The sequence below is a fragment of the Chironomus tepperi genome, unplaced genomic scaffold (genome assembly GCF_022539635.2).
Source record: "Chironomus tepperi strain 1889 unplaced genomic scaffold, CSIRO-AGI_Ctep_v1 contig_161, whole genome shotgun sequence".
Classification (NCBI taxonomy): domain Eukaryota; kingdom Metazoa; phylum Arthropoda; class Insecta; order Diptera; family Chironomidae; genus Chironomus; species Chironomus tepperi.
The window spans coordinates 1982744-2010190 of NW_027226283.1; the positions used below are offsets into that span (position 1 = coordinate 1982744).

Sequence of the window (27447 nt, forward strand, 5' to 3'; positions counted from 1 at the left end):
TACTTACTCACAAAACGTTTTCTTCAAACTCAAATCATTTGATCATTTAACAGCAATATATAACTACACTTCATGATCCTGATTCGTTCTTTAATAGCTCCAATTTCGCCTTGATCTCGAAAATTACAAACTATGAAACTTTATATTGCATATAAATTTAAAAATCTCAGCAAATATCATATACTTACTTGTTAATATACCAAAGCTGAAATTAATTAAAGAGTCGAACTGAATCGCAAAAATTGTAAAAGCCTTATAATCGATGTGAGAAATTATTTATAAAAATTAATTTTATTTATTTACATAATTATCTCAAAAAATTATGATAATCTTATTGTAACAAAAAGTTTTGGGTGATTTTCCATTTATTATTCTTATTTCTGTAAACAGTTAAAGACATGCGTTTTATCTCATTTATGCAAAAATCTTAATTTTTTATTTAGGTATTTCGACAACAATAATTTTTTTTTTTTTTAATTTTATTTTTTACTTCATTTTTTTTTCGCTTTTATTGAGAAATTTTTACGATGTCTTATGTATAATTTATTACAATTTAAGTAGTTTTGTTTTCAGTTTTTGAAAAAATATAAATCGTAGAACTTTTAATTTTTATCTCAATTTTATACCGTGTCACTTTTGTTTTCGTATTTTTTTCCTTCTTCTTTTAATTAATAAAATAAGCTCAACTTAAGAAGAAAAATTCGTTAATTTACTAATTTTTCACTTTTGAACATAATAATGAATAGTAAAAGATGCTTTACGTAAAAATGCACTACGTAAAAATGTTTTCATATTTTCTACCTATTAATCCTGATTTTTTTTTCGATTTATTTTATTTTTTTGCTTACTCTCACACATTTAAAATATAACGACTTTGAAACATTCGACATTAGTCGAATGTCAAAAATTAATTTTTAGTCCTTTATTCATTACGATTTTTTAATGGACGTCATATTATTCTCATTATTATTTGTGCCATGTTCAATATTTTTATCAACTGTTGCATCATCATTAGACTTCTCGTCAACTATCATCTTCTCATCATTATTTTTCACATCAATTATTTTACTTTCCATATCTATCATATTTTTACAATCGTCATTTTCCTTCTTTATGTCAGGAATATCTAAAGTGTCATTAGGTGAAGTTTTTTCAGTAGGTAAGCCTTCATCTTTCATTATAATATCTGATTCTAATTTTGGAATATTTGTAGCTGTTGTAGTTTTCGCAGGATCAATTATTGACTTTTCCGATACAATGGGCTTAAAACTTTCTACTATTTCATCTTTAACCAGTTTCTCTGTTTTAATTGGTGCTACATCAATTTGTTGCTCATTCTTAATCATACCGGAATTATTATTATTCATTAAATTACTACTATTGTTATTACTATTCAAATTAATCAATGTATTTACATTATTTCCATTACTTATGCTGGATGATTCAGATTTTTTTACAATTATATCATTTGCTGATGCAACTGATATATTTGACGATGAATTATTATTATTAATTGGACTATTTTTGATTTCAGCTGATGAATTTTCATTTCGTCGTGTACTATTGCTGCTATTAATTAAATTGTTTGAATTATAATGGGATGGTGAAGAAGTTCTTGCCATTGAGATGGGATTTTTCGTTAAATTTAAAGTCTGATGTGCTGATGAGGAAGGATTTGATGGTGATCGCGCTATTGGTTGAGGTGATGTTACTGGGGGTAATAGCGGATGAGTAAAGGATGAATTATTACTTAAACTTGATGGAGATGCTGATGGTGGAGCTAATGTAGAATAAAGATGAGCAGGAGGAGGCAAATTGCCAGGAAAGAGAGATAAACCCGGAGGTAAGGATGATGGACTTAATCCAAGAGGCGGCATTAATGAGCTACTAACGGAAGATAAATTTGAGGAGCTCGTAATTGGTGTGACTGATGATGGAACATTTTGAGGTGATGGTGAATGATGTGGTGGTAAAGATAAACTACTTGACATTGTCGTTGGTATCTGTGAGGGAATGGATAATCCTAAAAGAGAGGGATGCATTGAACCATATGCGGGATGCAATGAAGATGGTGGCCGTAAACCAACCATTTGAGGAAATAATCCTAGAAGATTGTAAGGATTTCGTTGTGATTGCATAAAATGATGTTGTTGTAGCATAGCTCTTTCCTTTTCTCTTTCACGCATTTCTTTTTCTCGCATCTCTCGTTCTCTCATCTCTTTTTCACGCATTTCTTTTTCACGAAGTTCCCTTTCACGCATCTCCTTTTCAAGTTTTTCACGTTCTCGCTGCTCTTTCTCACGTTGCTGCCTTTCTCTTAATTCTTTTTCTCTTTGCTCGCGTTCACGCATTTCTCTCTCTTTTTCTTCACGTTCTCTTTCTCGTGCCTTTTCTTCCTCACGAGCAATACGAGCTCTATGTTCCTCTTCTAATTTCATTCGTTCATGAATTGCCGGTAAATTAGATGCTCCTGGCATTAAGCCATATAAATGCGGTGCTGCATATGGTGATAATTGCGAATACAGTGCAGCATGTTGACTTGATCTTAACATATTCTGTACTCTGGGATCTAATGAATATAAGTCATGATATGATAAGGCCGCTGGATTAAATAGACCACCTAGTTATAAAAAATTAAAGTCATATTTGCATTTCATCATTATAAAAAATAAATAAAAGTTTTTACTTGGTGGTAATCCTGGTATTTGACCAAAAGGAGAGAAACTTTCCATTGGAAACTGTCCTGCTGCCGGATGTAGATGTCTATCATCGGGTCTGTATGGTTGGAAGCCACTACGTGTTAAAAGTTCAGATTGAAGACTTGATTGGTTTTGTGGAGGATTCGGTGTGTTACTACTTAATCGTGGAATCTAACAGAAAAAAAAACAAACATTTATTATAGACATGATTTTTTTCGCACATCGAAATTTAATACCTTTTTCTCAGGTGGCTCTGGAGATGGGTGTCTGATCGTAGTATGTGAACGACTGTCATATGGAAGGCTACGTGATGAATTTACTTGGCGACTCATATCAATTTCTTTTTCATTTATTCTTGCACTGTTCGATTTATTCTCGTTTGAGGATTGCGTTTGACCCATATCATCATCCTTAATATCGACTTGCTGTTTTGCGAGATTACGTAAAACGGCAGAAAATGATGGTTCGGTACTATTACGATTTGTTGAATTTGTTGGTATGTTTGAATGTTTTGGTTGAGCTTGTTGTATTAAAGATTGTGAATTCATATGAGCGGGCATAACTGTTGGTTGTTGAGATTGGGAGCCTAAAACAGGTGATTGACTATGAAGATTTGAAGGCTGAGGAAGTGAGCTGTTTTCCGGACGTTTTTGTGCATATTTTTGTTGAACTAAAAGAGAGAATTTATTTATTAAATGTATATTTATATTAAGAATCAGACACTAAAACCATCGATTTCTGATTTAAAAAATTTAAAAATTAACATTTCTACGATAGGGTCTGACCCTGGGTTAAGAAATATATTGCTTACTCATTTCATTTGGATGCGTTGAAATTTGAGCAAGTCCACGTTTATCACTTTGCACTTGTTTTGGTGAATTGTTGCTACTCTTTTTGTTTTGCAAAGATCGATTTATGATACTTGGCTAAAAAATTAAGGTATAATTTGAAAAAAATATCTAAAAAAATTAACTAAATTCTCTTACATCTCTTAGCTTATCTATACACTTTTGTCCACTTGGTAGTCGAGCAACTGAAACATCAGGACCATCCTCAGGTGGTGGAGGTTGGGGTACCCAATTATATTCACGTTTTTCAAGTGGGACACCCAATCGATCATACTGAGAAGCTTGTTGTCTATGTTTAAAAGAAGAATTTTTAATTCAAAATTAAAAATTATTAACGATTAATAATGTAATGACAGAACACTTACTTTAAATATTCATAGCAATCTAAACATACGACTGCATAATCACCATTTTCTAAAAGTAATCCATCGGATTTCCGGTTAGCTACAAATGGAAATTCTCTTATTGGCAGTGCACGAACTCTTTTTCTGTAAGTCTTTATTCCGCACAAATGACAGCAATAATCATGCCAATTATATTCTCGTTCAGATGGAGATATTGAACTTTGTGCTTCGTATTTGCGCCATTGACTTAATAAAGAATGATAGCAAAATGTACAAACTAGTGCTGATCCATCTGTTCTTAATTGTTCAGCATTTGGATGTGGTTTATGCTTCAATAAAAATGGGAAATATGGACGTGAACCCTGAAGAAAAAAGTTATGTTATAATTCTGATATAAATTAAATCATCAACGTTTTACCTCTTTATTTGCATAAAGCAATCTAGCTAAAGTTAAATCAGAATGAAGTCCACAAACTAAGCAATAAATTGATTGGGTTGAAGGAGTTGCTGGTGGAGTTGAGATGCCCATTTGCATACTTCTAGGGCTAGGTGAAATAGAATTAGACATAGGTGATGGAATATTGTACCTAATAAAGAGATTTTAAAAAATAATTAAAATTAATGAACTTATAATAAAATATTTTAAAAAATGTATAAAACCCACCTTCTGTGCTCTAGTGGTATTCTTTCTGCATCCATTGATTCCCATTGTGATGCCAATGAATGATAGCATCTAGTACATGCTAAAACTCTCGATGGACCATTTTCACTTGTTTTTAAACATGGAAAGTGCATTGCATGAGAATTCATGTGCTCTGCACTTGTAGACAACCATTGTAAATGATGAGAACTAAATATTTGTTTACAAATATAGCAGCTAAAAAATAAATGTCAATATTTAGTGTCAAAAATCATAAGCTTAACGGTTTAAAATATATTTAGAACTTACGGAAAACCGTGACCGTTTTCAGTTACACTATGTGGAGAACTGCTTGGATCACGTCTATGTAATGAGCCTTTCATTGACTGTTGTTGCTGTTGCGCTGCAAATTGTTCTTTGGAAGCATTTGAGGAATCATATGGCTGTAAAATAAACATCATTTAGCTTCAAATTAAATTTTAAATTTGTAAAAAATCACTTACTTTAAATCTAACATTCATAGCACTAGCACTTTGATCATGAATCATAGATTTTGAAGAAGGTGTTAAAGATAGGTTTTCATTGGGATTCAATGGTGATTGTAATGAATGTTGTTGCAAGTGCGATATCGACATAGAAGAATTTGACATTTTCGATGATTGTAGAACAGGCACTTGTTCTTGATGAATGGGAATCGATGAAGACGACGAATTTGTAAGTTGAGATGATCTTTCTTCTGTTGGATTTGGTCCTCCTTCTGCTAAATTCATATTCTTTTGATAGCAAGATACACAAATTTGAACCATTCCTTGTGGACTAATTGGACTTGCATTTGGAGGTGCTTGTATCGTTTTAATAAAAGGATAATATGGTTCTCGTTCAGCATTTGGACAACAATATACAAGGCGTAATTGACTCGATGGGCAATCAGCAGCACAAACATAACACACAAATGTTGTACGATCTTGTGTTATTTGTCGTTTTCTAAGTGAATACCTTCTCTCAATATCTGGTGTACCTCTTGCCTAAAAAAAAATAAAGATTTTATTGTTATATCTTTAAAAGAAAAAGTTAAAAAAATTTTATTTCTAAAGTCGTAACTTTAAAGTGATATGTTCGATTTCAAATTGATATTAAGAAAATAATTAATACATACATTGAAGTTTTGCCATTGAGTCATCAAATGACTGTAGCAAGATTTGCATGCTTGAACATTTCCTTTAGGATCTTTTGGTCGCGAACGTGCAGGACGTGCATGACTTTCATCAAATATTGGAAAGAAAGGCTTTTCTAAATCTTTAGTATCTTTCGGAACGCAGGTGCTTAATTCCATTAAGCTTCCTCTTCGTTGTTCGTCTCCACATACATAACAAACTTCAGTCACTGAATTTTTATCAGGCATAGATAAGTCTAAAATATCAGTACCACCACCAATGCTTCCACAACCACCACTACCAGTAGATGAATTACTATTGCTTCCGATTCCTTGAATTGAGCTCAAATTCACACTATTACTTCCAATAGATGAATTTCTTAAATCTAAAGCAGAACAATCGTCATCAATCATAGAGAATCTAGATTGGTTTCCATAGTTGGCAGCTGCTGATGGTGTAACATTGCTACTTAATTGTGTTGCCGATGTTGTCAACGAAGGAGACGGCGAAGAATAAGAATTTGAAAAGTTTCCAAGTTTAAATTTATGTTGAGCAAAAGATGATGGTTGTTTTATTCCTGCACTTGAAAAAGTATCATTTGCTTTAGTCGTTGTAATAGGAGGAGGAGGTTGACTATCTCTTGATTGCGGTCTTTTCTCATTCCTACTGTTTGGACGTGACAGACTGCCACTGTTTGCATCGTTTCTTGGAAATTTGCTAGATAATGTATCACTGTTTTTGGCTAGGCCATTGTTGGATTCATTTCTCTTAGAAGAACTTTCTAAATTTGAATAATTTGTAACATAATCATTTGAAGATTGTGGTCTGATACTGGAAGGCTGTGTTGGTTGTGGCTGTTGATCAGTGGATAAGCCAAGCATTTGAGCTGCATATTCTCCTTGCGAGGACATGTCAGCACCAGTAAATGGCTTTCCATCGCTTCTTTTCAACCAATATATGCGTTGTAAATGTGGTTTTCCTTCCCTTTCAAACGAGTCCCATTGTAGGTTTAAATTTTTATAGCACAAAACACATGATTTTACAGAGTTTTGATTAGGCTGAAGTGCTTTCACACCATTTGGTGGCTCGTGAGTTTCTAAAAATTGAAAATAAGGTTCCGATGGTTTGTCACAATTTGGTTTAGTTCTCAATTGATACGAATCAGATGCTCCATTTGAACCGCATACAAAACATTTCTCATCTATATTTCCTCCTTTTTGATTTGTTTTTGTATTCGATGTCTGAAGTTCCTTTTTAATATAAGCTTTCGCCTTTTCCATTTCAGTAATAAGTCTATTTTTTGGTGAAGACTGTAGCTAAAAAAAATGAATAAAATATAATATTTGTTTTTAAATTCCAATAAAATTATGATACAAATTATAAAGACAATTTAATTCATTATACTAAATATCGACAGTAATAAAACAATGAAGACATTTAAGTTTACAGAACTAACAATAAGAGCATAAAAAATATATTAGTAAATCCTTTGATGCTATATACGTAGTATGCAAGAAAAAAAAATTATTTAAAATCGTTTTAAGCTATTACTTATTCACTACATTTCGATTTCTGGAAAATAAACTTTATTTTTCTTCTTTGCCCAAGCATGTTTAGCAGAAAAGTAAATAAATGAATTGCGTAAAAGAATGATAATCTAATGCAAGAATGGAGATTTGTCAAGAGAAAATTCTTATTTGTTGCTTGCTTTCAGAGTATGCACACTCCAAAATATAAATCGCATAGTCTTTTTGCATTATTCTTTTTGTTATTCTTTCCTTCTTCTTCTTGTTGCTTCAAGACATAAATGAATTTTCCACGATTTCTTTTGAAATAAAATGCTTAAATAGTGGATATGATGTTTGATACATCAAATTAGACACAAGAAAATAAAATTAATTAAAATATTTCTTTCAAAATTTTCATATAATTTTTACTTCCTTTCCATCATTTTTTTTATATACATATATATTTATATATGTGTATATATAATTTTTTATTTTATTTTTCTTTCACTTTTCAGTCAGTCGTAATGGCTTACTGTCTCATATTATGAGTCTGTAAACTTATACCGGGGAAAATTTCTGCGAGCCTTTTTGTTTTTCTTACTTATACTTACTTTCATTCACAAGTTTAATCCAAGCAATATGTGTTTTGCGTATCCATAAAACTTAAAATTTCCAATTTTTATTATTAATAGCTATAAAAAATTCAACTCTATCATTTTTTTTTCTTTTCTCTGCATTTATTTTGAACGTTCTTATTTTCGACAATTTTTTTGGTAAAATTAAACTTTTTGTCGGTAAAAGAAGTAACTGTAATTGAAAGTATCACTTATATTTTGTATCTAAACCATTAAAAACTATTATAGTCGAGTCCTTTAGCTTCTAATTTAGTTTTTTCTTTTTTATATTTTATACTATAAGCATTTTCAAATTTTAGTCTTTTTTGGAGTATAATTATGTATCACACATTTTATTACACTAAATTAAGGTATGTGCACAAAATTTTGAATCAATGCTCATGATTTTTAATCTGAATTTCGTGTTAAACACCACTCTAAATGAAATTATTTAGTTATTTTCTACATTTCAATTGACTTAATTTTTTTATTAGGTAGTTTTTCTGTCTTTTTTTAACTTTTAGTACACAAATTACTTACATTGGATTATTTTAGAACTTTTTGTTTGTTTTTATGTTTTTGAAACTTTAGCAATACAATCAAATAAAGTTTAAGTCATCTGAAAGTTTTAAATTTTATTATTAAAATAAAAGAAAGGCTCCATGATGTATATATTGCAATTAATAATTTAAAAAAATTTAAATGTAGTTTTCATAAACGCACCCTAGTGGAGAATTTTAATTTTTTAAATATTCCAAATAAACCGTTACTGAAAATAATAAAAAAGTAAATAAATTTAAAAAAGTATATTCTTTTTAAAATTTCATAGCCTTTTTTTTATTATTAATAAAAAAATAAAGTTATTATAAAATATATATATTTATCGATAAATTACTGATAAAATCACATTTCGTTATTTCTTGCATTGTTAAGTTATCATCATATTTTTTTCTTTTGCTTATCTAGATTGCCGTTAAATTTCAAGTAAAGTAAACTAAAGATTTTGATGAAATATTTTTGCGGCATAATGGGCAACTGTCACATCTGTAATCAAATTAAAAAAGGAAAATTTTACTTAACTGATAAATATTAATTACCCATTTTTATTTAAAATAGAAAAATTATTTAAAAATTAGGTGAACTTACTTTTCAGCACAAAACTTGCAACACGATAAGTGCGCACATGGTAGAAATAGAGTATCAATTTTTTGATCCATACAAATAGAACATGTTAAATCGACGCGTTTGTCTGTGTCATTTGACGAGTTTCCTTCTTTTTCCTGAATATGACTACTTTGTGGCAATGTCGTTATATCAAAACCTTTGGAATGTAATATTCTCCTCGAATTGTCATACAACTCTCTAAAGGTTAGTCTTATATCAAAAACATATTTTTTTCCTAATTCTGTATCTCCATTAAATACTGACACAATTGTACCCTGTTAAATAAAGAAAAAGAACAAAGTTTTAAAAAAGCATGTACTTTTAAAATTATTATTTTTTTCTCACCTTTAAGTCGCGTATAAATTGAGTTTCCACATTCTTATGCACAGTTTCGCAACTATAGAACGAATGCTTTTCTGTCAATGCACGATATAGAGTTCCGGCGATTCGATGTGATGTAAATTTTATAACTAAATTAGAATCTACATAATTTTCATTCATATAACAAAGATGAAAGCATCGTCTTAATGATTTTGCTGATTCAACTGCAGAGAATGGAATCGAGAATCTTTTATTACTTTCTAGTTTCTTTATGCTGAGACCCTGAGAATTCACTGCTACATGAATTTTTTCATTTCTATGTTGTGTAACTTTTGTTTCACTTTCAGAAATTAGCGTGCCTTCAAATATTTCTTCACCAAAGTGTTGTAATGTAGAAAACTCCTCTAAAAGCCAATATTTCGCTGACGATTGTGTCATCGTATGAATTTTTTGGTGTTCTCTAGCTATATTTACTAGTAAATCATTAGGTATATTATTGACTACATTAGAATTACATCCATTATTGTCACTCTCATCATTATCAGGAATAATCAAATGTTCAAGATAATTTTCAATTATAAACTTCTCCAAATATCCAATTTCAGATGAATTTAATATTTCATTATCATTAGAATTATCTATTTTCATTTCATCAAGTGAATTTCGTTTTAAACGAAAATTTTCTTTGCCCTTGCTGCATTCAATATTTTTAATTTTCTGTTTTAAACAGCCATCAAAATTTGCAATAATTTTCTGCCCATTTTCTGACAACAGTTCAGGTATGAATTTTACACCTTCGGATTGAGATATTAAAGCGATAAATCGCGCTGCTTGTTTCCAATCAGAAGGAAAAATTTCTTTATCCATCAGCATTTGTCGAGCTTGCATGTAGAAAATCTCACTATTAAAAATACAATTACAATAATTATTACAAAAAAATCTTGACCATTCTTTTTTATTTTTACCGGACATTCTCTTGTAAAATTAGATGAGCTGGAACCCAAAATTTGACGCGCAATTCAAGCATTGTATGACCTTCACCCCTATGTCGCTTCTCTAAAGGATTTCTTAAATTTATCCATTGTCTTATATTAGATGGAATTGTGTGATGATGTGGATCGTGTGGAGTCGGTGCATAAAGCAACCCAAAATAATCTGTCTCACAAATAATGCCCAAGTCATGACACACCTAGAAATATAAAAAGAAAAATTCATATAATATCTGAATATTTTGAATTAAATGTTTCAAATTTCTTTAAGATTCATCATATCTAAATTGTATTATTTTTCATCAATTAATAGAACACAAATACCTATGTCAGTGAATTTCTATTTCAACATTTTGGATTTTCCTAATATAAACAATAAAATTAATTTTAAAAATTCTTAGAATATGGTATAGATTCCAAAAACAATCAAAAATTGTTTACAGCACTTTATATTGGCAAACGGAAAATAAATAATTTATGAAACGACGCAAAAATTAAATAATATAAGAAAAAAAAATCAAAAAGCATGCGTATATCAATTTGATATCATTCAAAAATGTCCTCATATTTTCTTTTTAAATAGTGTCACTAGAGCAGTATCTTGTTATGTACACTGTTTTGATATAGGACCAGAAAATAAATATTCTGTTCAAATTTAAATCAAGATTTGTAGTATATCTGACAATGCACTAGAATAGCACAATTAAAACTTGTAATATAGCAAAATCAGTGTCAACAATTTATGTATACATAGTGAAAAAGCTTATATTCATGAAAAGATAAACAATTAGTTCACTGAACCTCTTACGGGGGAGTATTAAAGCGACGAATATTAAATCAGTCAGTTGGATAATGAAATGAAGCTTGACAAAGTAAATATTAAACATTTAAATGTCTTTTAAGATTTATTCATCAAGAAAAGTACAATGAATGTAATATGATATTTACTTTGGTTATAAATAATTACTAATATCTCTCCTTGTAAGAGTTCAAAGATTTATTCTTTAATTGAACTTGTCTTAATGATGAAAACGATTGCTGTATTAAAGCAGTTAAGTGCCTTTGTCAAGTAATCGTCAAAGTATGTTTTAAATTTGGTGCAATTCTCTTCATAGATTATAAAAATTAAAATGAGAGTCTACATAAGAACAGAATACGAAGTCCAACTGAATGCATTTATAAATTTCTGATATTCCTCAATATGATGATACTTTTTCATAAAAAATGCACTAATATTGATCATTATTTTGAAATAGCATTAGCATGTGCCCGTGTAAAGAATAAAATGAACACAACAAAAACTCATTCCTCAATACTTGATAATCGGTCAGTAAACAGAGATGAGTTATTGGAAGTGTTGTTTACTGTTCAAAATAACAAAACAATCTATCTATACAAATGTAAAATGTACCGACTGTCACTGAGTAAAATTGGTTGGCATTTTTGTTTTTGTCGTTCAATATGAGCGCGAAGTTTTTTTTTTTTATTCATTGAAATAAAGTAAATGAGAATGCCAGAAATTAACTACACATATAAAGAGCGCATTCATATATAAATATATATCTTACTTATATATCTGTTTTCGCTAATAATTTCTCTAGATATGTGTGAATTTGGACTTTGAACAGTTGAAAACATTTATATTTTGTACTTTGTTCGCTCTCTCATCGAATTGTACTTATATCCAAATGAAGAAGCATTGTGGATGTAAAAAAAAAACAAAACGGCAATAATAAAATTAAAGTGATTAGAAATAGATACATGTAAATTTTGCAGATTATTTAGTAAGTTATTTTCGTATAAAAATGGAACATTCAGTTGTCATATTCACTTTAATTTATTCACAAATTGTTATCACATTTTCAAAGTTTATTTTTCCTAAATGTAGTGATAAAAATTATTTTTACTTTTAAGAATTCATTGTATAATCTGGAGTAATATCGAGTAATAATAATATTTACAAACATTTTTTGACGATTATAATATAGTATATTTGTTTTGACAAAAATTCCTAATAAAAATCATTATTGCATTAACACCTGTTTTGTTCAATGATTCAAGATCAATGCCATAGCGCATTTGAAAATTAAAAATTAAAATTTTCAGAAAACCTCCTTTGATTGAATTCGTTAACATTTACACACATAAATTCATTTCATTTTTATAGAGTTAGGTAGTATTATAATTTATTTGTTTACTTATTTTTATTTCAAGAGCTCTGCATAGATGCATTGCAATGTTGTAATAGTCTCTCAAATGTTTATAAAATTGGAAATGCATGTAGAAAATGTTTCTAGCTACTTATAATTGATTACGACATTGGAGTTCGTTATGTTCCAAAAACTACAAATGCATTTAAATTGCTATAAAACAGCTGTTTTCATAATTGTACGCATTGGATCTTCCCACTCATGCTTATTTCATGCTAACCATGAACATTTTGATTTTTTTAACAATTATAACTTTAGAACGAAGCCTCGTACGTGCGAAGGAGAAAAATTCAGACTTATTTTTATTTCTGTTTGCTTGTTTTTATCGTAAAATTCCTTGCATTCTTTTTAAGTTCTCACATTTTCATTCTCGACACAATTTCTGTTTTGATATTTTTGTTTCTAAGAATAATCTAAGAATTTAGGTAAATGATGAAAACATAAAAACGTGTTAATATTCTAAAATTCATTTCAACTGACACATTTCACATTTTCATTCACGAAAATCAAAATAACACTGTTTCTTATAGTACCGAGAATATCACTATCTTCATTATATCACTTTGTGCACTTACTTTATTGAGACAGTCAGCGGCAATTGAATTTTTCTCAGTCCTAACTGCAACATTAAGTTTATTTCCCGGTAAATTCACTAAATACCACATTTTTGATTTTTTATCCTTTTATTTTTGTTTCCAGTAAAATTAAATTGTCAGCAAAAGGATTTATTTATTTTTTATTTCTTTCTTCAACAAGTCGTGGTTATACACACTTTTATTAGATCAAACTCGCTATTCCTCATCGATGTTATTTTTCGTGTTGTACACACTTATAGGGAAATATATTTGTATCGTTTTGCGATGTGTTTTATTCGAGCATCTGATTCATACTAAATATTTTTTTACTCAACGAAATGTTATTATATTTTCAGACGCTTAGAGCGGAAACGTCATCGATCAACGATTAACTGGAATGATATTGAATTCGGAACAGTTTTTTATGAGTTGAAAATGAACTAATTTTATCTCTGTGTTGAAAGCTTACAATAAGCTTAATTGATTTTCCTTTATGATTTCCCATTGATTTTTACACGTATAGCTTTTGAATTGCTGGCCTATATAAATTTTGAATAATTAAGCCAAGAAATTAAATAAATTCAACCTCATGAGTTTAGTTTCTTATTTTAAATTGATCAACTAGGTATTCAAAAAAGAACAAAAAACTTAAATTTTTAGAATGACTAAAGGGAGTAAAGTGCAATAAATTATGAGTAATATCTTTATATTTTGAGTTCAAAAATCCATTTCGGGAGACATTGTTTAATCATATCTTTGCAGCATGAAAAAATATATATACCTTTATAAATAATACCTGCCTTTTTTAGGCTTTAAGACTTTAGTTAGGTTTGTACTACTATGTACGTTATAAAATCATTTTTCTTTCATCCAGTCTACATGTTTTGAACACCTGCAAGACTATACATTAGATTATATCAATCGCTTTGATTTGTGAAGTCTTTGATATCGATATTTAATAAGAATTAATTTTACAATCTTTTTTGTGAGTCATTATTTTCATAATGGTAATTTTGAGGAGCTTTAACTGTTTTTGTATTTAATTAATATATTTTTAAGTCGTTGCTGAGTTTATTTTATATAAAATGATTAGAAAATTATATTATATAGCCATGATTAATGCAGAGTTGAAAAACGGCCTGATTTTTTCGGCCGGCCAAAAACGGCGAGCGATAAAAACGGCGGGCCGATTGTTTTTTTAAAACGGCGGCCGATAAAAAACGGCGGCCGATAAAAACGGCGATCGATAAAAACGGCGGGCCGTTTATTTTTTCAAAATGGCGGCCGTTAAAAAACGGCGGCCGATAAAAACGGCGAACGATAAAAACGGTGGGCCGTTTATTTTTTTAAAACGGCGGCCGATAAAAAACGGCGTTTAAAAGTTTCAAATCAACGCATATATGCTATAATTAACAATTTTTCATTTTCATAAACAACAACAACAAAAACAATAACACGAATTTTCATTGTTTTTCAGTGTTTTTCAATGTTTTCGATGTTTTTACAGTGTTTACTGATCAAAGTTTGAAGTGACTTAAATCTTACTGGATCTTGTTATTTAGGTCTGAAAGTGTACTGGATCCTACTGGATCATGTTTTTAAGGGTCTGGATGTTATACAGATCCTACTGGATCTTGTTATTTAGGTCTGAAAGTGAACTGGATCCTACTGGATCTTATATTTTAAGTCTGGAAGTTATATGATTCCTACAGGATCTTGTTTTTAAGATTTGGAAGTGACCTGGATCCTACTGAATCTCGTTTTGTGGACCGGAAAGTGAACTGGATTTTACTGGATCTCGTTTTGTGAGTTAGGAAGTGACTTTGATCCTACTGAATCTCGTTTTGTAGATTTTAAAGTGACTTATTAATCAATTACTGATTGCTGGGACAAAAATGTGCTTAAGTCGCTCGATCAATAACACGAGGACTTTTGTAATTTTTAAAAAACGTTAGCCAATAAAAAATGGTGAGCGATAAAAATGGCGGCCGATAAAAACGGCGAGCGATAAAAACGGCGGGCCGTTTATTTTTTCAAAACGGCGGCCGATAAAAAACGGCGGTCGATAAAAACGGCGAGCGATTAAAACGGCGGGCCGTTTATTTTTTCAAAATGGCGGCCGATAAAAAACGGCGAGCGATAAAAAACGATGGCCGATAAAAACGGCGAACGACTGGCCGATTCTCTCGGCCGCCGACATCGGCCTTCGCAACTCTGGATTAATGTTTGATATTATGAAATAAATTTTTATATCTTTGGATTTTGAATTGCTTGAATTGTCATAATTAATATAGCATCTTATTCAGAATTATAAAACCAATTATTATCTAAATTGTAATTGATCGGTTTATTCGAAAAACAAACAAACAAAGTCGTCTAGACATTTTCAATTATATAGATATTGATATATTATCGATAAATCCCTCTTACTTATATGTTTCCATAGGTTCTAATATAAACATTTGATAATTAATAATATTTCGATAATCCCAAATCAATTCGATATTTATTCATTTTTAAAAAGTAAGTATGTTTCACAAAGCGATCACTGATAAGTGAAAAAAATCGTCTGATTTCGGGTCCTAGACGAATATAAAATCCAAAGTGAAGACAGAATTGATTCATCAGTTTTTTGTGAAATTTCAAAGTGATAACAACCCAATAGAAAATAAATAATCAAAAAATAATTTTTTAAAATTAATATACTATGAAGGTGTGTCTTTTTTGCATTTCTAAAGAGTAGAATTCTTAAATAATAGTATTTAAATCTCAAAGTCAAATACTAAATGGAGAAAAATTTGTAAACAATTAATGTAAAATAATTTACTTACGCAATATAGTTCAGTTAAAAACAAGTTAAAAAGTTAAAATTGTTTCAATGAACTCAAAACAAAACTTGCAAATAAAATTTCTAAAGTTGAAGTTTAAATGTAGAAACAAACTTGTAATTTTACAAGGCTCAATAAAAATGATTACTCATTTGTTTTTGTTGCTAAGTATTATAGTGCAAAATAATTAAAATTCAATTTGGAATTGAATTTTATACATAAGCTTAGCAATATATATTAGTTCGTTTTTTGTTTTGCTTGATGCTTCTTCTTAGTCAATTAAAAAGATTCGCTTTGAACCCAAACATTGGGTATTTTTATTCTTTTTATGAATGAAAAATTCTTAGCGTTTAATTAATTTTAAAGTAATTAATATATTATTGATATAGTTCATTAAACATGGAAACCGGATAAAAAAATCCTTTTGATCTAGATGAATCCGGATGAAAGATTCTTTTGGTCCGATTTAAATTTCTATTGTTTCGGATGAAAGAAATTATCGTGTACAAGCCTAAATAATCATATTGTACTGATTTTGTTGTGTCTAGTAAGAAATATTTAATTTCATTTGATAATTCAAGAATTATAAAACACAAAATGTCAAGACACAAGAAATGATGTTTAATTATAAAAAGAAAAAAAAAACCCTCAAAATAAGTTTTAAAATCTCTCATTTAAGCATGTATATCCAAGATTCAATAATTGTTTGAATTCTCTTAATAAATGGAAATAACTGAACTTTGCACTGTTAAAAATAAATCTTAGGTCTTTATATTTTTGGGATTTTTAACAAATCTTTGTAAAATAAAATAAATTGCTTAATTGAAATATCGACCTTTTGAAATTCATTCACACTGAAGTATTATTGGTGATAAGCGAAAACACGTGATTATAAGCACAAATTGTTTACTATCACTTAAGGAAGCACGTGAATTTATATTAGAGTATATTTCTTTTACATTGCTAATCTTTGATAATTGATTGTATTTGAAGATTGAACATATTGACACTTTTAATTTAGATCAATCATATGCCATCGATAGTTGATGTTTAATTTTGTTCTTTTCTTAATTTAATATTATTGAATACTATTTTAGAATAGCATGATGGTTTTGAGAAACTCCAAAATAAATGTTATCAAATATCATCAATGACAAAAAATTAGCATCAAAAGATGATGAAATATTTCAAAGATTCGTTTTGTTTCTTATCACAATTTTTTATTTTAATAATTACAGCACTTCAAATATATTTCATTTGTTTTGGCGTTTATTTTGCTATTAATATCAACGATCGTATCATGTCGTCCATCTCTACACAGTTCAGAAATTAGGCAACTGAAAAAACCCGATATAGAATTTGATGAAGAAGGATTTGATAAACGTTATAAACCGTGTCTATTTAATGAAAATTTGAATGAGTTATGTGAAAGATGTATGAGAATTGCAGCTCATCCTGATGATGATATTTTTGCAATGTGCTGCGTTGATGAAGACGATGCTCAAAGTTTTTGCAGAAATTATGTCTTCTATGGAATTACGTAATCTATAATTTATAAAGTTAAACATTCACATAGACATAAGTTGATGTGATCGGAAAGTGATAGCTGATTGTATTTGCATGCATCATTTAATGAACATTGTAATTATTATACATCATATCGATTATGAATACATGGGAGTACATAATCGTTTATTTTCTAAAGATCTCATAATTCCACGCTTTTTTATTGATAATTCAGATGTGAAAAATAAAAATTACCATTAGTTTTAATAAGATATTTGAGATTTGTTTTTTGTTCAATTTGTTTTTTCACGCATTTTCATATTTAAGAAATATTCTATAGTTTCTCACAATTTGAGTTATAAAGATCCTAAACAGTGCCTATTTACAGTTTATTATTAAACTATTTAGAATAAAAAAATTATTGAATTGACAAATGGCATTAAAATTCTTTGGATCCGATTTGAATTTTTTTAACATTTTCAAATGATTGTTAAATTGTTCAATTTAAACTTCCGTTTTAATTAGTGCATTACTTAAATTAATAAATCTTTTACTTTGCATCTGAAAAATACTTACTTTAAGTTAAAGAAACGAGTAATCAGCTTAAAAAATTTCAATCGATATGCTTAAAAAATGAAACTGATGATATGGGATTTATAACCTTAATCTCTTGTTTTAATATTTCACTTCTAGATGTCGCTTGCATCACATAAATGCGATCATCAAATATATGTTGTTATTTTTATTAAAAAAATATTTTTGTTTTTTAGACTTACATCGTAGCTAGATTGTATTTTATTAATTATTTTAATTATATTTATTATTATTATTAATGACATAAAGTTGTTATGTTTTGCAAGTCTTTCAAGTAAGTATAAGTGAATCGAAACGCCATTCTAAGTTCATTCATAGGCATTCATCATAACACTAGCCATTTGAATATAGTTATTAACATGCGAAAAATATCATTAAAAGGATCATTTTCTATGAAATATAAAGCAATAATTTAGGAATTAATTTCTAACGCGATCAAAAACTGAAAAAATTTAAAAAAATATATATAGAAAGTCATAAACTTTGTGAATCATCGAAGTAAGATATTCGTGAGATATGGAAAATTGTTAAAAAAATCTCATTTTTCCTCCTTTAGAAATTTAAAAAAAAAAAATAATAAAATAAAACTCATCACATTGAGTCTTTTATCTATGCGTTGCTTTAGTGAATATTTTCTGTTCACTTTCTTGAAAAAAAAAGAATGTGATGTAGAGATATATTTAATCAGCCTTACGTGTGCGACGCTTTCGAACATCAGGGCTAGCTTTTGGTGAAGGTTCTTTCACTTCATCATCTTCTTCCTCATCACTTCCAGAGTTCTTTTCAGCCTCCGATGTATCATCATTATTTTCGTCCAAATTATTTCCTGTGTCATCGACAAGATCTTCATTTATCATTTCGTTAGAACGTTTAATCATTTTATCTTTTTCTTGTACTTCCGAAAAGCTTTGACGTTGCATAGGCTTTTGAGGCCAAATAAAGTCAATAATGCAAACAAGAATGAGTCCTACAACTGCTCCTAAGATGATTGTCGCAATAGCAAACAAGCCATAAGAAACCCACGTTGGCAGTCCATATTGTGTCGATAGTGTGTTGTTAATTTCCTAAAGTTATGTAATACAGGTATTAAAATCAATTGCACTTTATATTAATATATTGTTTTATGCAAGTGTACCTTTAAGAAATGAGATAATCTGAAGAACCAAGACAAGATTCCCATCGCAACACCATCTGGTTTTTTCCATCCACTAATGACATCAATGTCTGCCCATTTCTTATCCTCAATGAAAGACATGAATGCGTTAATATCTCGAGTTCCTGAATATCTACGAAATTCGCCCTTATTCACATGATAAATTGTTGGTAAGGCTGTTACAAAAAATCGGCCTGATAAGCCTGGATTCTTACTGAAAGCGAGATAGTTAGTTTATTAAAAGGAAGCAACCGAAAATTGTGCAAAACAAAAAAATTAACTCAACTTACACAACATCAACTTTTGCAACTTTTATTGACAGATCGTTACTCCAAGTTCCAAAATCAGCCCAGACGGATTCCAGGCTCTTACAGGCAGGACACCAAGGAGCAAAACTGATTAAAATTAAACAGTAGAAAAATAGAGTTGCATGTAAAAGAAGAAAATTAAAAATTTATTGGAAGTCTATTTTTTTATCGAAATCCAATAATTCAATATTTTTGAATTATTATAGAACAAAAACCCTTCATAAAATGTTGTCATGATAGGATATTTGGACATAAATCATAAAAAATTCATAGCGTGTGTCTTAAACACTTTTTGGACGAAGAAAAAAAAAACTCTTGTACGTAAGGTTAAGTATATGCCGATATTTCATTTTTATAATTTTCTACTTACAACTCCACCATCCATTCACCATCTAATAGTTGTGGCCAATTTTCCTCATCGATTTCTACTACTTTTGATGCGACTGATGTTAGTAATATGCTTAATAAAATTATTTTAATAAAAGAAAACATTTTTTGAAACTTCTTTAAAATAAAATAACAATACGTTGAAACGTTACGCAAATGTGAGGTATACTTCGGATGATGTATACATAGAAATTTAAAATTTCCAAGTTCGTTAATATTTGAACCACTTTTTAACAAAATTAAGTATTTATGCTAAGCAAATTAAGAGTTTTTATAGTTCTAAATAATTATTTTTATTACTTTTACATTATTTGATACCCAAATATTTAAAAACATTTGTTAATTTTATAAAAAATTATCTAATTTGTTTGCAAGGGTTTTTTAAGTTCAAGACATAAACAAAACAATTGTGATTTAAGAATTTTATTAAAAAATCGTGGTTTGTCCATGATTTCTTAGTGAGTTATAGTACAATCTGAAGCTATTGAAGTTTATTTTGTAGACATTATTGTATTAATCATAAATTGTGTTATTCAGAAGTAATTTCATGAAAATTATTTTAAATAATTTAAACGTGTGTAAAATTTTAGTGCAGAGTTCGAAATCGATTAATCGAAAAATCAGCTTCAAAACAATTAAAATGGGGAAAACGATTCCGGATAGATGGCTGGATTACTCTAAAATCGGAAATCTAGTTGAAGGAACACAATTTATACCATTTAAAGTTCCATTGCATCAGGTAAAATTATTATTTATACTATTCTAATGTTTGACTAAATTTGAACATTTGCTAAATATTTGCAAAATGTCCTTTACTCAGTTTCATTTTACCGCTTCTATAAGTTAATTTATTAGAAATTTTTTTTATCTCTTAAGTCGTGCTACGAAAGTGGATGTACGATACGTATGCACATAATAATGCATTGCTTTTAATATCTTTATTTCTAAGTGGAAACGTGAGCAATAAAAGGGAGATTTCATGAGCTTGTATTATTTCTATCGCACACCAATCTATTTCATTATAGTCGTTTGTATTCTAAATTTTGACATATCGTGACATTCCAATGATACAGCAATAAATGTCACTTTTACATATTTTCAATATTATAAACTTAAAATTTATGGCTTCAACTTGTTTCTACATGCAGCGATTCCCATCATTTGTCAAACGACTTTAAATCGACTGTTATCTTTTGCAAAAAATCATTTGAACCACGATATTTTTAAACATTTAGAGAAGAAACGAATATAAAGATTTGCGTAAAATTTATACAAACATTCTCAACAGGCTCAAAAAATTTAAGTAAGCTCGAATGATAAAAAACTATTTTAATTTATATGCGTATGATTGGAATCACATTACAGCTTAGCTATAATTCCAATAACTTGAGCATGCTGAAACAGCTAATTTATTCAAACGAAATTTTAATTCATGTATTTTATGTCTTCTTTTTCGCTAATAAAAAGTTTCTCTTTTCAATATTTCCTGTATATCTATTTGACACAAAAAGCATAGTAGTGCTGAACTGAATGATTTTAATCTAGTTTGACAATTTGGTTATTTAAAGTCGATGCATACTTATAATATCTATTGAAATCATATTAGTTCGACAAAAGACAGTTTATCTATGTAAAACCATAGTCTTTTGTTAAGAGCTGTTAAATATGCGATTAACAAAACACAATACTTTATTATTATAGACCATCATATTTTATAGTTTAATTTTCTTCTTCAAACTATTTCTTTTTGTATAGTCTGTATCATTCAAATGCATATGTTCAAAAAATATTGTCATCATACACTGGGCACATTATAATTGTTCACTCTGTGTGACCAAGACCTTTTGGCATTTAACACTTTTAAAAGTGAAATGTCTAAATTCTTCTTTACTTTTTTCATTTATTCCTTATACTACATACTAATCTCTGAACAAAATGCAAAACCTATATTGGAAACATACATTAATGAAAATATATATGTGACACGACAAGACAAGGCTATGAGTTGAAAATTTACAACAGAATAACACGATAAAAAAATTTAATGAATTAATTTATCGTGAATCATGTGTTTATTCAATAAGAATTGGCGAAGCAAGGAATAAAAAATAAAATAAATATCAATAAATTGAAACTTTAACATATTAATCTCCTAATCAGTGAAACATACAAAAAAAACTATTGTTAATGAATATTAAATTTCTCAATTTGTTTGGCAAAGCGATAACATGCTGAAGACTTGTTTATGTCACGTGACTGATTTTAGTATTTACTACAGGAAAAATAAGCATACGCGAACAAAGTGACATGATTAAAACCATTTTTTTATTTGAAAAAAATGTTCAAGTAGTATAATCTCTTATGCATAGAATTTTGGACAACTGAAATGAATAGCCACCATGCATAGCAAGTTCTTGAAAATGAAAAAAATCATCCTTTAACCATCAATGCGAAAAACTAATATAAAGCACACACAAAAAGATACTGTGATATATATTTTATTTGAGTTTTAAAGAAGTGTAGCAAGAATATAAAACGAATAATACGCCCTTTGCTGATTTGAAGATATTTTGAGAAAACATTGCTTTATTTATTGTTTTGAGTTGGTTTCTCAAATATGTAGAATCATTTATTTTATTTCATTTCTTCTTCTTTTTCTTTGTGTGCGCATATATAAAGTGCAAAAATGAAAATATCTTCACTGAAATTAGTCGGAAAGTAAGCAACTAAGTGAGAGAAGAATCAATTTTTTCTTTATTGTAAAAAAGAAAAGGAATTAAAAAATTCAAAGGATACAAACATGATACAAAACATAAAAATTCACACTATCTTCCTTTATATCTTTCAATTAATTTAAGATCGGTTAGACTTTTTCAAATTTATAAATGCTTTTTCATTTGTGAATTCTTGCAATTCTTTATTCGCATCTTTTTTAATTTCTTTTTATTTCATTTGTTTCGCTATATTTGCTTGTTATGTTTGGCGAACGCGAGTAAGCGCAAACAAATCTTCAACACTTAAGGTGTTTGCTTTTTTAATTAAAGAAAAAAATGGAAGGAGAAAAAATCCCGTGCTCACTCTTTTTTTTAGATTGATTTTCAGCTATTATCTGTTTAAAAATTTTCCGCTTGTTTATGCAGAATAGTTTGATTGACATTATATTACGATTTTAGTCAAATTATTTTGTAGTAACTATGTATGAATAAGACTTTATGGGTGGGGTTGAAATGAATTGTTGAATGCTTTGACAATTTCGAAATTTATTATTCTAATGAAAAAATAAAACTTAAAGTTCAGGTTTACAAGTTTATATTAAATTAATCGTTTTAGGGCTTTTAAATTAAATGAAAATATAATAAGCTAAGTAATTATTGTCAAATTTCGTCTGTTATATTATTCGATAGTAATGGAATCTTATTGAATAAAAAATATCACATCTGTTATTTTATAGATTGCAGGAATATTTAAATGCGCCTTATATCCTTGTGCGGCATTTACTCATATCAGTCGTGAATGTTTCGAGAATCGATTAAAGATTGAAAAGAAACAATTAAGTTTTAGAAATAAATTTATTGATATGTGTATTAATGAAATATTATGGCATATAATGGATTGTTATTCCTCTCTTTCAACCGTTCTGTATTTTGATCTTATCAATGGTGCATTTTATATAAAATATTTAAGCTATATTAATGATTAGTTATGCATTCTCATTCATATATAAAAATAAGACAACATTAATTTCTTTTAATATGTCGATTGTGGAATTTTCTTCCTAATTAAGAGCACGAAAACAGATTTTTACTTTACCTACATCAGAATCTTTCTATCTTTGTTTCTCATCTTGCTTATTTCTTTTATTTAATTTGTTCATTTAATAGAAAGAGAAGATATATATTTAAAATAATAGAACGAGATATTCTGAAGCCTTTTGTTAAAGCCAAAAAAGTGAAGAAAAAAAAATACTTGCATTCCATTCAACATTTTTACTTGTAAGCAGGCTAAAACTGACCTTATTATATTATTGGTTGAAGAATAAAAAGGTGCAAAAGATTTTTCCTTTCTTTTCCAATTTTCTACCTCATTCCTTTTATTTACTTAACATTTGCTGTGCCTTGCGCTCTATTCTATAACCTTTCTACTCTACATGGGGACTTCATGCCATACATATTTGATGATTTATTTCCTGATATAAATAAGTGAAGAAAGATGACAATAAATTTCTTTTGCTCATTCTTGAACCAGACATAAGAATTTTGGTTTTCTATCTTTCTTTGCTAAATATTCTCTTCATTTTTGAGTTTTGATTGTTCTTTTTTTCTACTCTTACACTCTGTTTTAAGCTTAAGCATGATACACATTTTTCTGTGGTTTGTGCCGGTTTCTTTCTATTAAAAAAATTGCACTATATGTTGAATAATATTCTTCCTTTCCTCTTTCTCTTAAGTGCATTTAAGGCGCTTTTATTCTCAGACAAATGTCTATTTTTTGCAACACTAGTCATTCAGCTAAAATATACTAAAAAAGAATCCCGAACGAAATATGTAATGAAAATAAGAAGAATGAGCAATAGTGGGCATTGCAATGGTTTTTTTTCTTCTTTTATTAAGGATGTTTCGTTATGGTCTATAAATTAAAAAAGAAGAATAGCTTAAATTTACTGTGAAATTCTCTGAACGATTCATGCAATCACTTTTGATCTTCATGCATCTGTATGAATCTTCCGTTTCGTGTATCTAATAGAAATATTCTAGATTGCATAAATAGGAAGAGGAATAAAAGGGGTCGTTAACTTATGATGTCTACAATTTTGGTGCTTTACATCGTCTTAATGATACTTTGTGTAAACATTTTGCAGTGGAAATACTAAAAAAATTTAATTTTGTCTGAACATCATTATTTATTTTAATCCTCAAAGTGATCATGTCCTAACGTTTTTTAAAAAGAGAATTCAAATGTTTTAGAATTTGAATAACAAGCGGAAGTTCTAACTATAACAATACATAATGACTTAATATATTCACCTTTCATTTCTATTTTCCTTTTTTTACAGAGAATTTGTGAAAATCTGCCAGAAAGAGCAAGGTGAGGAGAAACTTATTATTTTAATGCCTAAACATTCCATTTATTGCTTTGTTAAAAATTTATTGTTCCTTTTTTTCACTTCCCTTAAGCATGTATTTTTTTTTTTAATATATATTCATAAAAATTTAATTCCTTTCACCTTCACAAATATTTTTCATATTTGTGTACCTACAAATCATTGTGCTGTTATTATTGCAAAAGAAAAAAAAATAACTATTTTATTTAAATTTTTTGCAGGCACACAACACATGATATAATAGAAGCCTTGCCAAATGTTGGTCTAGTAATAAATCTAACAAACACACAAAAAGGCACCAAGTATTATGAGCCGAACGATTGGAAATCTCAAGGTATTGATTACAAATGGATTAAAGTAGAAGGTGAGTAATTTTAAATTGATGTAGTAAGTTGATCTAACATCCTATTATCGGTTGATTTTACAATATGTTTATTGAAAATATTTTTACGACTTTCATGTAATAAAACTAATATTAAAAGTTTTTATTCTCGGATAGTTCTGCGAATTCGATGTCATAAAATTGTAATAATATAATATTAAAATCTTTGTTCCGTAAAATTTCCCAAATGCCGACAGTAAAAAAAAATTGTCGCATAGTGTGTGAGTTTATGAGAAATTAGTGTGACGACTTTTATAGAGCCATCATCATCCTTTTGTAATACACAATGAGGGAATAATAAAAAGAACTTTTAATGGGATTTAGACACACACAACAGAGTATGACATAAAGTTTTTGTCAAATAAAAAGGAGACGAATATAATGGCATTTCATCAATCTCAATATGTCACTCTCGTGTCACAAAGAGGAAAACTTTAAATACATACATCTCAATAATGATGTTAATGATGATATTGTTGTGGATAAAAACTTAATTCCCTTTCAGTCTCAATGAACAACAGCATACAGAAGTTTTTTTTTTTTCATAAAGTAATTTCATAGTAATTTTTCAAGTAAGAGAATGGGATGAAAAATACTTGTACTATTCAATGTAAAAGACTCATATTGAGACTAGTCAGACAAATTACATTGATCGGATTTTCTTGATGCTTGGAGGCATATTAATAATATCATAAATCGATGTAATATTTCATCTTACATAACATTTGTTCATCTTATTTCTTTACGTATGTTGGTTTTGCATTTTTTTTATTTCCTTTTCTTTTCTTTCATTCTTGCAGGTCATGTCACTCCTTCACAACATCTTTTGGTGCAATTTTGTCATACAGTAAAACAGTTTCTGGATACAAATCCATGTAAGTTTACATATGAGAGAGTAAAAAATATATTAAGTCAAACATATTTTTATAATATATTCTTTACGTTTATCCTCAGCAAAACTTATTGGAATTCACTGCACTCATGGTCTTAATCGTACAGGTAAGCATACTGTTTTCTTAACAGCTTACACGAAATTTTATTTTTTTAAATGCATATTCTTTAAAATAGCTCATTTTGAACTGTTAGATTTTTTAGTTTTTGAGAGTAAAACATAATGAATGTTTTGCAGAAATGCGTTTAAAATTTTCTAAGTAGGTATTAAAGATTTTTATACTTGTTTTATTTTCATCATTATTTGCGTGTAGGATATTTCGTCTGTTCATATATGGTGCTAGTTTTGTCAATACCACCAAATGAAGCAATCAAAAGATTTGCTGAAGCACGAGGATATGAAATTGAACGTGAAAATTATATAAGCAGTATCAAGTTACATGATTCTAATTCCAATCTTAAGCAAACCGCAAATACACTGCCTGTTTTGATACCGAAAACTCAACTAGCTATTAAGAGAAGCAACCAGACTGAGATTGATGATGAAAGATATGATGATCGTAAAAGAAGGAATTTTAATAGTGACGCGTTTAGTAAATCAGATGCAGAGCATTCGCAAACTTATAATCATGGATCTTTGAGAAATTTTCTTCCTGACACATCTTCACCATCAATTAGAAGAAATGATGGAAGATTTCGATATACAAATGATTATCGTGATAGACGATATTACAGAGGATCAGAAAGAATGAATGGTACATCAAATGATAGACGTGTTCGAAGAGATAGTTCGCACAGGCCTAGAAAAGATGAATACGCTCATAAATACAGAGAGTCTTATAACTCACAGACAAGTAGTTCAAATTCACGCTTAAATGAAGGCAGTAATCGCCGGAGAAGTAGATGGGATAACAATTAATCAGACCAGTGTTGAGGAGAATCAATTAGTTAACAAAAATTGTTATATTAAAAAAAGAAACTTTTTTTGGCAATAAATTTTTCACACGTTTGAAATTTAATTTTTATTTTTGAGATTTCGCTTCATATTGTGTATATCCATTTAATTTTATGGCCGTACAATGTCAGGAATTGTTATATTTTCTTTGAAGCTCTTCAGTTTCGAGTAAAAATGTCTATTTAACCTTTTTTTACCTATGTACTTAAAAAAAAATCCAGTTAACATTGCATTGATTCCCCCTCATACATTCGTATACTTACTGTTGTGTAAAAA

The 27447-nt window shown here is 28.8% G+C and overlaps 4 protein-coding genes across 6 annotated transcripts; 1 reads left to right on the plus strand and 3 right to left on the minus strand.

Moving 5' to 3' along the window:
• Positions 1–369: 369 nt before the first annotated feature.
• Positions 370–8261, minus strand: px (plexus). 2 transcript variants are annotated; one of them, XM_070637367.1, is made up of 12 exons: positions 7805–8261; positions 5688–6995; positions 5035–5556; positions 4841–4974; positions 4556–4768; positions 4310–4478; positions 3913–4253; positions 3686–3836; positions 3511–3625; positions 2936–3369; positions 2687–2870; positions 370–2620 (listed from the first exon to the last, which is right to left on the minus strand). In XM_070637367.1, exons 1-12 carry the CDS (start codon positions 7808–7810, stop codon positions 930–932), a joined length of 5268 nt encoding a protein of 1755 aa, XP_070493468.1. In that variant the 5' UTR covers positions 7811–8261; the 3' UTR covers positions 370–929. The 2 variants fall into 2 exon arrangements, with proteins under 2 accessions (XP_070493468.1, XP_070493467.1); XM_070637366.1 differs by having other exon boundaries at positions 5688–7001; positions 7805–8260.
• A 355-nt stretch (positions 8262–8616) lies between these two features.
• On the minus strand, positions 8617–13391 carry dnr1 (defense repressor 1). Of its 2 annotated transcripts, none has more exons than XM_070637452.1 (5): positions 13067–13391; positions 10258–10481; positions 9317–10193; positions 8954–9246; positions 8617–8851 (listed from the first exon to the last, which is right to left on the minus strand). In XM_070637452.1, the coding sequence occupies exons 1-5, from the start codon at positions 13154–13156 to the stop codon at positions 8788–8790; spliced, it is 1548 nt and encodes a 515-aa protein (XP_070493553.1). In that variant the 5' UTR covers positions 13157–13391; the 3' UTR covers positions 8617–8787. The 2 variants fall into 2 exon arrangements, with proteins under 2 accessions (XP_070493553.1, XP_070493554.1); XM_070637453.1 differs by lacking the exon at positions 13067–13391 and adding an exon at positions 10606–10740.
• Positions 13392–18188: 4797 nt separating this feature from the next.
• LOC139088264 (thioredoxin-related transmembrane protein 1) lies at positions 18189–19985 on the minus strand. The gene is made up of 4 exons (XM_070637401.1): positions 19826–19985; positions 19438–19542; positions 19130–19361; positions 18189–19058 (listed from the first exon to the last, which is right to left on the minus strand). The coding sequence occupies exons 1-4, from the start codon at positions 19945–19947 to the stop codon at positions 18675–18677; spliced, it is 843 nt and encodes a 280-aa protein (XP_070493502.1). The 5' UTR covers positions 19948–19985; the 3' UTR covers positions 18189–18674.
• A 46-nt stretch (positions 19986–20031) lies between these two features.
• Positions 20032–27235, plus strand: LOC139088263 (RNA/RNP complex-1-interacting phosphatase homolog). Its single transcript, XM_070637399.1, has 7 exons — positions 20032–20048; positions 20433–20581; positions 24896–24927; positions 25165–25307; positions 26126–26200; positions 26280–26324; positions 26531–27235. Coding segments are annotated over exons 1-7 (1050 nt in total). The 5' UTR covers positions 20032–20047; the 3' UTR covers positions 27136–27235.
• The last annotated feature ends 212 nt before the right edge of the window (positions 27236–27447 follow it).

Bases quoted from the DNA above. Each gene is read 5' to 3' on its own strand.
- LOC139088264 (XM_070637401.1), bottom strand. From the start codon at position 19,947: ATGTTTTCTTTTATTAAAATAATTTTATTAAGCATATTACTAACATCA. The intron at 19,543-19,825 runs GTAAGTAGAAAA...AATTTTAATCAG, and splicing joins GGTGAATGGATGGTGGAGTT to TTTTGCTCCTTGGTGTCCTG. The intron at 19,362-19,437 runs GTAAGTTGAGTT...TCTCGCTTTCAG, and splicing joins GTTGCAAAAGTTGATGTTGT to TAAGAATCCAGGCTTATCAG.
- dnr1 (XM_070637452.1), bottom strand. From the start codon at position 13,156: ATGTGGTATTTAGTGAATTTACCGGGAAATAAACTTAATGTTGCAGTT. The intron at 9,247-9,316 runs GTGAGAAAAAAA...TTTATTTAACAG, and splicing joins AATTTATACGCGACTTAAAG to GGTACAATTGTGTCAGTATT. The intron at 8,852-8,953 runs GTAAGTTCACCT...ATTTGATTACAG, and splicing joins TGCAAGTTTTGTGCTGAAAA to ATGTGACAGTTGCCCATTAT.
- px (XM_070637366.1), bottom strand. The intron at 4,479-4,555 runs GTGGGTTTTATA...TCTCTTTATTAG, and splicing joins ATACCACTAGAGCACAGAAG to GTACAATATTCCATCACCTA. The intron at 3,837-3,912 runs GTAAGTGTTCTG...TTTTAAACATAG, and splicing joins GATTGCTATGAATATTTAAA to ACAACAAGCTTCTCAGTATG.
- LOC139088263 (XM_070637399.1), top strand. The intron at 25,308-26,125 runs GTGAGTAATTTT...TCATTCTTGCAG, and splicing joins CAAATGGATTAAAGTAGAAG to GTCATGTCACTCCTTCACAA. The intron at 26,325-26,530 runs GTAAGCATACTG...ATTTGCGTGTAG, and splicing joins TCATGGTCTTAATCGTACAG to GATATTTCGTCTGTTCATAT.